The sequence below is a fragment of the Myotis davidii genome, unplaced genomic scaffold, assembly GCF_000327345.1.
Source record: "Myotis davidii unplaced genomic scaffold, ASM32734v1 scaffold705, whole genome shotgun sequence".
Lineage (NCBI taxonomy): Eukaryota > Metazoa > Chordata > Mammalia > Chiroptera > Vespertilionidae > Myotis > Myotis davidii.
In genome coordinates this window covers 1,578,369-1,590,722 of record NW_006296405.1, presented here as the reverse complement: position 1 = coordinate 1,590,722, position 12,354 = coordinate 1,578,369, and the positions used below count along the sequence as shown (strand labels likewise).

At 56.4% G+C, this 12,354-nt stretch overlaps 1 protein-coding gene across 2 annotated transcripts; it reads right to left on the bottom strand.

Moving 5' to 3' along the window:
• Window positions 1–509: 509 nt before the first annotated feature.
• IMPDH1 (IMP (inosine 5'-monophosphate) dehydrogenase 1) lies at window positions 510–12,204 on the bottom strand. Of its 2 annotated transcripts, XM_015568905.1 has the most exons (15): window positions 11,976–12,204; window positions 9,941–9,989; window positions 7,217–7,318; window positions 6,995–7,069; window positions 6,516–6,722; window positions 6,294–6,381; window positions 5,270–5,469; window positions 4,568–4,658; window positions 4,243–4,338; window positions 2,763–2,906; window positions 2,530–2,674; window positions 2,098–2,241; window positions 1,860–1,943; window positions 1,348–1,364; window positions 521–751 (listed from the first exon to the last, which is right to left on the bottom strand). In XM_015568905.1, exons 1-15 carry the CDS (start codon window positions 12,086–12,088, stop codon window positions 639–641), a joined length of 1,668 nt encoding a protein of 555 aa, XP_015424391.1. In that variant the 5' UTR covers window positions 12,089–12,204; the 3' UTR covers window positions 521–638. The 2 variants fall into 2 exon arrangements, with proteins under 2 accessions (XP_015424392.1, XP_015424391.1); XM_015568906.1 differs by lacking the exon at window positions 1,348–1,364 and having other exon boundaries at window positions 510–751; window positions 11,976–12,202.
• Between the last annotated feature and the right edge of the window lie 150 nt (window positions 12,205–12,354).

Here is a 12,354-nt window from a genome sequence, read left to right as displayed (position 1 = left end):
CTGATGGGACTCTGGGCTTCAGCTCACCAGCAGGATGGGGGTCAACTGCTCAGTGGACAAGGGACAAAGACAGGACAGCAGAAACATTGTAACCTCTTTATTCAGATTATTTAATATACAACATAACTGTGACGCAAAGTGTGCAAAGTTAAAGCCTTCAACTGCAGCTGAGAGGAGAGGACAGGCTTGGTCCACCTGGGGATGGTGGTGAGTCAAAAATGATGGGCTGCCTCCTCCCCAGGGCAGGGGAAGAGAGAGTGGACTGAGGAGCAGGAGGCCTAGGGCCAGGGGAATGGGGCAGAGACCTCCCTCTGGCCTAGGTTAGGAGCCCAGAAGTACCCCATGGCTGAGAGGGCAGTGGCCCAGGAAGGAGCCAGAGGCAGGGCCAGGAGAGCACCATTTCTGGGGTGAGGGGTGGGGAGGAAGGAACCCTATAGGAGAAGCCAGGAGGGGCCACCTGCCCCAGGGGAGGGAGCCAGGCCAGAGCAGGCTGCAGTGAGAAAACCTGAGGCAGGCGTGGCCCCAGGAGCATCCTGACTCTGCAGGGGATGCCCAGCAAGGGCCCGCAGACCCTCCGAGCCTCCCCTGCTCTCTCCCTTGAAAGGAACTGGGCCCCATAGTGCAAATCTGTGGACCACTCAGTTCTGGAGGGAGGCTGTGCCTAACGGGGGGCCCTGGGGCGTGCCCTCTCTGCCACCTCGGCCTCCACCACAGCTTCCACCACCGTCCTCAGTACAGCCGCTTCTCGTAACTGTGGGGACAAGGCAGGAGGGGCACTGAAAGTGGGCCTGTGGACCCTGCTCCCTTCCCAGACGCCCCTGCCTAGGCCCGGGGGTGCCAGGCAGCCCCCCAGATGAAAGAGAGGCAGTGAACTGCAGAAGCTCCCGCCTCTCAGCCATGGGGGCGGGGGGAGAGCAGGCCCCGTGCCTCTGTCCTCCCAGGCCCAGAGACAGCCACGCTCCTTCAGGCCACGGTCAGAGCTGAGCAGACTGTCCTCAGCTGGAGCGTCAGGAAGGCCTGGCCCTGACCACACTGAACCTCTGCTGCCCACGTCTCCATCCCACCCCTTCACATCAGGTGGCCCAGGCCCCTTGTGGTCACTGGGTCCAGTCCAAGGCGGGCAGCCTCGGGCCTGTGGTCAGGGACATCGCACTGTACTACAGATTCTGCCGGAGGAGCGGCCACTGCTGGCTGCCCTCTGCACGGTGTTAGTCCTAGGGTCCATGTCCCATGATTACACCCCCAGGCCGCCCCCAATGCAGTGTCCCCCTCCCACCCCAAGCCCAGGTCCCACCCAAAGTGCCCCTGCCTCTACTCTACGCTTGCCCGGGCAGCGCAGTTACTTACACGGCAGAAAGGTATAGCTACGGGAGGATGGGGCAGAAAGAGACAGAGGTTAGATGCCCGCCTATGCCTGGGGGGACAGGCCCTCTCGACCAGGCGGGGCCACATGCCTGCTACTACTGCTGCTGACCAGCACTGCCCCCACCCATGGTCGCCCCAGCGCTGGCCCTGGCAGCTGTCTCTCTGCTTCTCCCGACAGAGGACTCGTCCCTAGCCTATACCTGCCTGCCTGGGGCTGCCACCAGCAAGAGCCCAACACTGCCAGCTCCTGCCACCAGCCACCAGCCACCAAGCTTGTAAGGAAGCAAGGGATGGGAGCCTAGGAGGAGGGGAGAGGCCTGTCTGCCTAAGGGCTCAAGGACAGGGCTCAAGGGTGGGTTGGACATCCTGCAGCAATAACCATCCCTGGTGGAGATGGTCCATGGGGCCCCTGAAACCTCAGCTCAGCCTCTGAACCACGGTCCCACCTGCCCGACCCAGAGCCAGCAGCTGGGGCAAGGAGGCCACCGACTTACGAGTGCAGGCCGTGGACACCACCCTCGATCTGAGCCGACATGGTCCGCTTCTCAAACTTGAGCTCTCCCGAGTACATCATGGACCTGCAGGGAGATTGTTGGGGCAGGTCAGGGCACCAAGGGAAGAGGGGAGGGGGGAGGGAGAGGCAGGGAGAGGAAGGAAGCAGGGGTGGGGGAGCCAAGAGCCTCCCAGGTGCCACCCACCCGCCACGCCCTTGCCCCCAGTCACAGCACTCACCGCAGGACAGAGAGGCTCCGGGCACCAATATCCTGGCAGCCATGCTGGATCCCTGCTATGAGGTAGGGCACGAACTTCTGAATGGAGCCTTTGTCCTGGATGGAACCTGATACGCCCTGTGGGATCTTCACCTTATCCCCCTCACTGTATGGAGGGCAGGGAGACTGAGCCAGACAGCCCATGGCTCAGGGCACCTCACCCCATCTCTCAAGGGCACCAACGGAAGAACCCCCAAAGCAGCCACACAGCTAAGGGCTAAAGCATAAGCAAGCATGGATTCCGAGTCAGGAGGTCTGCGACTTGTGCCCTGTGACTCAGTTCCCAGAAATATAATATGGAGACTCGGTGCTATTCAGGAACTCAAAGGCATGTGGGGACCCTTGAAGGGTTGCGGGCTGATCGGCCTGGGACCAGGGCTCAGGGGCAGGGCACCTGAAGTATCGTTTCTGGCTGCTGCTGCTCTTCTCCATGGCATCCAAGGAGCCCATGCCCCGGTACTTCTTGAGCCTCACCCCATCGGAGAAGAAGTACTCGCCAGGGGCCTCCGTGGTGGCGGCCAGCAGGGAGCCCATCATCACTGCGGTGGGGGGAGGGGCAGGGTCAGCGCCTCTAGCCCAGCTCCCAGCCCCTCACAGGCCTGCCCAGTCCCCAGCAGACCCCCTCACCTGTGGATGCTCCCAGGGCCAGGGCCTTGACCACCTGTCCCACAGTCTGGATGCCACCGTCAGCTATGACTGGCACCCCAAAGCGCCGGGCGTACTCAGCCACCTTGTACACGGCGGTGCCCTGAGGCCGACCACAGGCCATCACTGTGGGAGGGGACGCAAGACAGAGATGTCAACAGCAACAGAGGGGCCAGAGGCAGGCCGCTTCTCCCTGTGCCCTACCTCCACTCAGGAAAAGGGACAGGCCAGCCTCGATGTTTCTTCTGAGGGACAGATGGGTGGCAGCAAATAACACTAGGGTGGCTGTCACTCCAAAGACCCAGACCACCCCATCCACGACAACGCTATGGGGCATTCTGATAGGAGAGGGGTCGGTACTGGCCTTGGGAATACTGCACCCCCTACACTGGTGCACTCAGGCCTGGTGGCCCCCAGCCTCACCTCTCTCCATATGCAAGTTCCCCTTCGAGGCTTCGTTTGCAAAGCCTGCTACTAGGGTAATCATGACCTCCTTCGGGATATTGCCTTGCATTTGTTTAAGGTTAACTGTCCAAGGTCCTTAAGTGTGAGGTTCCAAATGGGAATAAGGAACCTGCATGTATGTAGGGATGGATGCAAGGCCCGATAAGGCAGGGAAGAGGCCTTCTCCAGGGGGTCTGTTGTTTTATCCCTATTGCATCCCAAGTTTGAGACCAATGCCTGACACACAGGTACTCAGTATTTGTCGAGTGACTGAATGGAAGGCCCACGTTTCATCGCAGTGGTCAGCTAAAGTGAAGGGTAGAAACTTAAAAGCAGAGGCTCTGAAGACCAGAAAGGGAGACGTTTTGAGCAGAAAACCCCAAATTGATCACTCAGTGTTCTGGGTAAATGACCTCCCTAGAGGGGCCAGTCCATCCCCTCAGGCCAAGCAAGGACCCACCTGTCAGCCTCCAGGGAACACCCCTCAACCACAGGGGGACACATGGTCAGGGTCCCACTCCCCTCCTCTTCGTGTTTGGGTATCTACCCTGCAAAAGGGCTTTGTGACTGAGTGGAACCCCTCCCTCGCTAGCAGCACATGGTGATAAAGTTTACATCCTTAGACATTTAAGGACATGCCGTCTCCCTGACTTAGGCATCGGCCTCGTCACGGAGCTAATCCAAACTGTGCGCAAGCCTCCCGTACGCACCAGCCAGAGAAGTGGTCACAACAGCCTTGGGCCTCTAGCTTGGGTCTCCTTGACCAGAATCTGAGAAGCAGGCTGGCACACACCTAAAGCTCTCAGTAACCTCATCTTACACCTGCCTCCCCCCAAGTCATTGAGCCAGACAGGCAGAGTCTGAGCCTGGGTCACCCCCGAACCCACCATCCCAGGAAGGAGCCTGGCAGAGCAAGCCACTCGGCATGTATCCAGGGGACAAGATTGAGGCCCCAGGGCCTATGGGGGGCCAGTGGGGTGTTCTCAGTGGCAGTCACTCTTCTCCTACTGATACCCACCTTCTTGGGTGATGCAGATGGAGCCACAGCCCATGCCCACACGTAGCCCGTCCACACCAGCATCAATCAGATTCTTGGCCTGAGCTGCTGTCACCACTGGGGGAAGGTGGGGAGTGGCAGGGGAAGAGGAATAGTATGAGGATGGGATGCCCCCGCCCTGCCCTGGGACCCCAGTCCAGCCCCATGCCCACCTACAGTGACCAAAGCCCATTCATTCAGCCCCCAGGCTCCCATGTAGATATGCCATCACCTTGGGATGCGGAAGGACAGGAAATTACATGGTGAGGGGGCAAGGGCCAGGGGTGACGGGGGGTTCTACACTCACCATTCCCCCCAATCAGCTGGAGGTGGGGGTACTTCTTCTTGATATAGTGCACCATGGCGATCTGATACTCAGAGTTCCCTTGGGATGAGTCCTGAGAGGAGGGGAAGAGGGCAGCTTAGGCTATGATGGCTGAGGATCCTCCCTGGGAGAGGGGGCTCTGAATGGACAAACTCCTAAAATTGTACAAAAATGCTGAGAATTTTTTTTTTTTTTTTTAGTTTTTTTCTGGGAAGATACTTGACAGCTGATTCTCAAAAGAGCCTGCTTTCCTCCAAAAGCTAAGACCATTCATGTATAGTTTCACACCCACTGATGGACTGGTCCTCACAGCAAGGCCGCCTGGGGCCTGTCCTGTTCCTACAACTCACTCACCAAGTGAAGAACTTAACCTCCTCCGCCTCCCTCCCTTCATCTGACAAGGGGTGTGGAAACTGTACCTGGGGGCCTGTTGGGAAGGCTGAATGAGACACAGAGGTCTTAGAGCAGGGCCTGACAAGTGGGAGGTTCCCCATGAATGCGAGCTATAACCATCAGGTCAACGTGTGAGTCGCCCAGAGGCCCTCAGAGGGGCCCACAGTTGGTCTAAGCCGTCAGTACCACTGACCCTCCTCATTGTGGCTCCAGGCTCAACCAGAGGCGAACCTGGATCTCCCTAAGCCTCTACTGTACGGAACCCCGCTGCTCCCAGGGGGGTGCCCGTACCAGCACTATGACATCGGCGCCCGCCTGGGTGAGCAGGTCCAAGCGGTATTTGTCGTCCTCGCGGGTGCCCACAGCTGCCCCGCACAGCAGTTGCTTGTGGGAATCCTTGGAGGCTAGAGGGTAGTCCCGGTTCTTCTTCAGGTCGGTGCGGGCAATGATGGCCACCAGCTCGTCGCGATCATTGACAATGGGCAGCTTCCCTGAGGAGGAATGCAGCGGTGAGATGAAGGAGCGGCCTCCGGAGTCCTCTTGGGAGTGGGGTGGACCATGTCAGAGTCCACTGAAATACCCAAACCGGCCGCTAGGTGACAGCACCACCCAGGAAGCCCTCCTAGGGACCTGGACCTCCTCCGGAGGAACAGGAAGCAAAGGAACCTTGAAGCCAAGTGGGCTCCTGGAGCACTTCCTGCCCTGGGGCCTGGCCAGGCTGGGGTGGGCAGCCCCTGAGCTCTGGCAGCCTCTCACCTGCTGGGCCACAGGCCACAGTGGTCAAAAACTCCTAACCAGGGCACATACGTGAGGCTGTCCTGCAGGAGAAACATGTGCCCTGTACAATACCACCCCCAGAGAACAATCCAGTGTGGGCCAGGAAAGCACGTCCCAGTGTCTCCCAGGGACCTAATGAATATTATGTCAACAATCCCATGTCAAATAGATTTAGTTTCAGGGCTTCTCGGAGCCTTTAATAAGCTAGTGTACCATTTGTTATGCATTGATAGGGAATATAGGAAAGAGCATTTTTCCGACTTATAAGCCCACAGAGCCCTTTTTTCATGATGAACATTTCCCAGGGCTACTTTTTTGGGGAAACCAATACCGTGAAGATGCTGAACAAGGGGCAGGCTTTCCTACGCCAAGAAAAGGACCTCAGGAATCATGCTCCAGCCTGGGGTCATTCAAGCCTTCCCCAAGGCCCCATCTGCTCACTGGGACAACCTGCATGGCTGTGAAGGAGCAGGGGGAGCCGGGGTACAGGAAGCCCAGCTGGGGGCGGGTCTTGAGCTTTCTGCCTGCTCCCTGGTACCTTTCTTGCTGCGCTGCAGGATCTCATTTGCCTCTTTCAGGGTCACACCTGCAGGAGCCACCACCAGCTCATTCCGCGGTGTCATCACCTGTGGGGTCAGGAACATTTGCCTGCAGGTTGGCAGGTGAGAGAGAAGGGAGCCAGACCTCCCTCTGGTCCCTATCACAGACACCTTGGGGTCCTCTCTCTGCCCCGGCCACACGTTCGCTGCCCTACAGGTACCTCGCTGAGGAAGACGGTGTGGTCCTTCTCTGCGAGAAAGTCGATGTCTCGGGAGGTGACAATGCCCACCAGTTTGCTGCCCATGGTGCCGGTCTCCGTGATGGGGATGCCAGAGAAGCCATGCCGAATCTTGGCCTCCAGCACATCGCCCACGGTGTGCGAGGGGTTCAGCACCACAGGGTCCGTGATAAAGCCCTGCTCAAATTTCTGTGGGCAGAGACAGGGGAAAGGAAAGGCTGGAAGAAAGCCTGAGGTGGTGTCCAGCCCGGTCAAGGGGGGAGAAGGTGCCCTGGCCAGGGCCCTGAGTGGGGTGAGGGGCCAGTGGGAAATGAGGGCTGGGCCCTGTGCCCCGCACTGTGGAGAAGGGCAGACAAGACCCCACAGCAATCGACTAGGGAATGCACCAGCCTGCGGGGCTGGCCAGGGAGTTGGGGGCCGCCGGGTGGCATTTTCTTCCCGGGGGTAGGCCTGGTACTTGCCTTCACCTTCCGCACCTCATTGGCCTGGAACTCTGGAGTGCAGTTGTGGTGAATGAAACCAATACCGCCCATCAGCTGGGGTGGGAGGGAAGCACGGTCAGAGGCAGGGGCCCGTCCCTCCTCACTCTGAAAACCCCACCCCTGACTCCAATTCCTCCTGATGCCAGCCCACCCTCTTCCGTCCCCTCAACCCTGGACTCCCAACCCAGGTGCCCAACTCACAGCCATAGCGATGGCCATGTCAGCCTCGGTCACAGTGTCCATGGGGGAGGAGGTCAGGGGCGTCTTCAGCGTGATCTTCCGAGTCAGAGCTGAAGTCAGGTCCTGAGGATGAAGGCACAGTGCAGGTGAAGAGTGTGATCACTCACTCAGCAAACATTCACAGAGCTCCTGCGTGTACCCGGCACCGGGAGGGCCGGGGGATACAGCAGTGAACAAGGCAGATGAGGCCCCTGCTACCGCTCCCATGGTTTAAACTCCCCTGGGAAGTAGAAGACAAGCAGGCAACACATGCTCAAAATCCTTTCAGCCAGGATGAAGGCTCCAAAGAAAAGCAAGAGGAAAAGTGACCGCGGGAAGTGGGGTGTGGTGGTCAGGAAAGCCCCTTTCTCAGGAGACGACAAGTAGCAGCCAGTCCAAGTCTGAGGGACTGTGGTTCCAGCCTCTGATTCCCAGTCTTCCTGAGATGCTTTTAAGAAAGAAAAAGGCAAGTGGAATAGAGGGAAGTGAGAGAGGCAGGTGGCTGGCGGGGGCACGGAAGTGTGGCCTTGAAAGCCAGGGACAGCCTGGATTCGGAGATGAAAAGCCACTGCCGGGGCCACAAGCAGAAGAGGGGCACCATTTGACTTATGGTAAAGAGGTCACTCGGCCTCCAATGTGGAGAATGGATTCTAGGTGACAAATCCTGCGGCAAGGGGACCGGCAAGGAGACCGCTGACAGGTCCAGGCAGGGGATGCTGGAGATGGGGAGCGGGAAGGCATGGGAAGGTGTCTTTAGGCATCCAGGAAAGTAGATGACTGAGGGACTGCAGCTCAAGGGAGGGTCAGGCCTGCAAGTATAGATCTGGGAGGTATCTGCCTATGAACGGCAGGCAGGGCCAGATCATGAGGTGTGGGCCAACAGCTATGGATCCTAGACCCCGAACGTTCAGACACAGACTTTGGTATATAGTTTCTGGAGAGTCACAGGCCCCGAAGTCCATTCATAGACCCTGGTTAAGAGCCCTGGACCCATACACTAGAGAACTCCTCCTTCTCCTCTCCCATCACACCACCGAAGAGCCACAGCCTTCCCGACAGAGGCCACAGGACAGAGACCCTCGATGGCCGGGAGGGATATGTTCTGTCCCCCTCTTCCTAGAATCCTACCCAGGGTCTGGCACAAAGCCAGGTGCTGGGTAAACTTGGTTCAACTGAACAGCTGAGCCATGAAGGCTTCCTTACTGCTGTCGTAAGGCAAATATCCAGAATAGCTCCAATTTCCCCTAAAAATCTGTCTGGGTCAGCACTGGCTACACGGTGGGGGGCGTGCAGGAGGCAGCCAATCGATGATTCTCTCTCTCACCATTAATGTTTCTAACTCTCTCTCCCTCTCCCTTCTTCTCTGAACTTAATAAAAATATATATTTTTAAAAATAATCTAACTAAATATCCAGAATAGCTCCAATTTCCCCTAAAAATCTGTCTGGGTCAGCACTGGCTACACGGGCGGGGCCAACACTTCCCCCGGGGCAAGCGAGCCAGGCACACTTAGGCCCTCTGGCCTTTCATGAGAATCAGACCTCAGTAAATATCACTGATAACAGCGACAAGAGGAATGTTCTTAGTATGTACGAATTCACCTTAAAATAATCTAACTTTTGCCCTAGCTGGTTTGGCTCAGTGGATAGAGCGTCAGCCTGCGGACCGAGGGGTCCCAGGTTTGATTCCGGTCAGGGGCATGTAACTTGGTTGTGGGCACATCCGCAGTGGGAGGTGTGCGGGAAGCAGCTGATCGATGTTTCTCTCTCAGCGATGTTTCTGACTCTCTGTCCCTCTTCCTTCCTCTCTGTAAAAAATCAATAAACTATATTTAAAAAAATAATAATAATCTAACTTTTAAAAAATATTTTTAAATTGATATCAGAGTGGAAAGGAGAGATAGAAATATCAATGATGAGAGAGAATCATTGACAGGCTGCCTCCGGCACGCCCCACACTGGGGATTGAGCCCGCAACCTGGGCACATGCCCTGACTGGGAATGGAACCATGACCACTTGGTTCATAGGTCGACGCTCAACCACTGAGGCACGCTGGCCAAGCAAATAATCTAACTTTTCTGTGAAATAACTTACTTCTATCAGCACTACACCCCTAGATTCTGTGAGTTCATCATATGTTAATTAGGTAAAAGATATTGCTCATTCACTTGGCTTATAGCTGAGCCCTTCAGGCAAGCAAGGTACTGTGTTTTTTGTATTTGTCAAAAATCTAACTTCTTTAAACCCTCTTGCCAAATCTTGTATATCTGGATCTGTGAACAAGTCTGTCCATGTCATTCAAAGTCTGCATAATTTTATTGGCTTCTATCATGTCCCTGCTCAGCATTTCAGACAAAAACCCGATCCTTCCAGTTTACAGTAAAAAGACAGCCACAAAAAAAAAGAAGACAGCCGCATGCACGCCCACCCGCTTCCCTGTGAACCTCGTGGCAGGCTCTGTCAGTGACAGAGAGCCCTCTGGCCCTGGGCCAGGCCCACCACTCAGGATACCGCGAATCCCTGCAGCTGCCTCTGCCACATTAAGCACAGCCCATTGCACTGTGTCAGCTTCTCTGGCAGCAATAAAGGCTATATCCACCACATTCCCAAGAAAAGTCTCTTCTCTTCCTGCCCCTGAGCAAGAAATCAGCCTCTTCCACCTTATGCACAGCCTCTCTCCCCGGGGTTAGCAGAAGAGGTACTCACCACCTCATCAGCTATGAAGTCTATGAATCCTGGGAGAATCAGGAAGTCGCTATGAAGAGAGAAAAGTGAGTGTTACTGGATGAGAAGGGGTACTTAAAAGGGGCAGGGCCTGCCATGCCAGGGGAAGCAGCATGGGGTAGGGAGAGGGGCAGAGCCTGGAGCCCTCTGGTCCCTGCTGTCCCTTCAGGGCTGAACCCGTCTTGTGCCCCCCCACTAGGATCTTGCTGATTTCAGCTTAGAGAGCTACAAACAAGGGCAGTGGAAGGTCTAAGGACCTGGGGTGCCACCAAGGCAGTTGCTCAAAATGTCTGTTGCCTCCAGGGCTCAGAGTTCACCAAGGAACATAAAAGTTCCCATAATGCCACACAAGGCAGATACATGGCCTGCCCTCGAAAGCGTCTCTATCTTAATAAAGGGAGATGAGAGGGAATGAACCCGAGAACAACTTATTTATTAATTTTAAATATATTTTTTATTTATTTCAGAGAGGAAGGGAGAGGGAGAGAGAGATAGAAATATCAACGATGAGAGAGAATCACTGATCGGCTGCCTCCTGTATGCCCCACACTGGGGATCAAGTCTGCATGTGCCCTGTCCGGGAATTGAACCGTGACCTCCTGGTTCATAGGTCGACGCTTAACCACTGAGCCAAGCCGGCTGGGCCTGAGAACAATTTATAAGTGCAGCATATGAACACCACACAGCACAGGACAAGCTGCACACAGCCAAGTGTCAGGGCCGCTCAGTCACACAGGTTTCATAAGAGCTCAAGGGACCCCAGGGGGCTGAGCAGGAGCAGGGCATGTTCTGACAAAGTAGGCATTGCTGCCTGCCCAGTTGGACTGAAGCAACCAACAGGCATGGCCTGAGATGGGAAAGGGGAGGGAGGGGCCTTCCGGTTAGGACCAGAACCCTGGGGCCCCAGCCAAAGCATGGCAGCTGTAAAACACTAGACTGGGCCGTGGTCACAGCAAACCCCCGAAGGGGGTACAGGCCTGCACAAGTATGGCAAAGCACCGTCCACAGCCCAGGGGCCCCGATGGCTCAGTCCCCCCCACACTTCAGGAACACTCCCAACTTGACTAAGAAAAGCAGCTGGCACCTGAGCACAGGAAGGAAAAGCAACAGGGTGAATGGGAGGGGTGGGGTCTTTAACCTCCCAAGGCCAAGAGCAACTCAGAGCAATATCCCTCGGGAGTTCCCTTGGCAGACTCTAGTGAAAAATATATCAAAGGGTTACTCTCTCCCCCCTCATCAAAGACTGCCAAAGAGCCCTAGCCGGTTTGGCTCAGTGGATAGAGCGTCGGTCTGAGGTCTGAAGGGTCCTGGGTTCAATTCCTGTCAAGGGCACATGCCTGGGTTGCGGGCTCTATCCCCAGTAGGGGGCGTGCAGGAGGCAGCCCTTCAATGAGTTTCTCTCATCATCGATGTTTCTATCGCTCTCCCTTTCCCTTCCTCTCTGAAATCAATAAAAATTTTAAAAATTAATAAAAAAATGAAAAAGACTGCCGAAGGAAGAGAATCTTAACTGCCTCTGACCCATGGCAGCCCTTCTTGCTGAATAGCAAAGAGGCTCTGTGGCTCACGTTCAGGCTGGAGAAGAAATGTAAGAGTCGGGGCCCCTTGACATGTCCTAGGTATCTATGCACCCCTCACCTGGCCCACATCCCAGCTATGGGCAGGCAGGAGACACCTGGTGTCTAAGGAAACTGCCTGCCCAGCAGAAGCGCTTACAGGCAAGGGCAGGGACTGGCAGGAGACTGGGCAGGGGTGCTCTTGGCTGGCCAGCAACCCCACTCCGCCTCAGCCCCAAGCTTCTGATGCTCCTTCCTGGCATGGACACAGTCCTGCAGCCAGAAGGAGAGCTAGTGCCAGGCCTGCAGCCCGCAGGACAACTGGCCCAGGGCCCACAGAAAAGCAAACTAAAGCCAGAGGCAGAGAGAAAAAGGTCTTGATCTCCTCCAAAATCCCATGTGGGGTGGCCTTGGGGGTGGCAGTCACACAATACTCATTCCCAGGGGGCACTAGTGCTAACCTGTGGGCCGACAGAGGCGCAGTGTAAAGAGGACCGGACGATGGGAACAGGGAGACAGACACCCCCACGGTCCGGCTGGGCCTCTCCTGGGGGAACACCCGAGCAGCTGTCATAGTAGGGCTGCAGGCCCTCTCTGCCTTCCCAGTGACGCTCCGAGTGAGTGAGAGGAGGTCCTGCACCAAGGTCTGGGCAAAGTCTCCATAACTCCTACATCTCAGGTTCCCACACACCCCAAGGCCCCTTCAAGCAGCCAATATGCCCATGCGAGGGGGAGGGGCAAGGCCGGGCCCGGATCTACCCAGAAACGGGGCATGGCACCTAGGGCCGCGAGGTCGCTATGCCACGTCCATCTGCACTCGGCACTGGCCGCCTTCCTTCC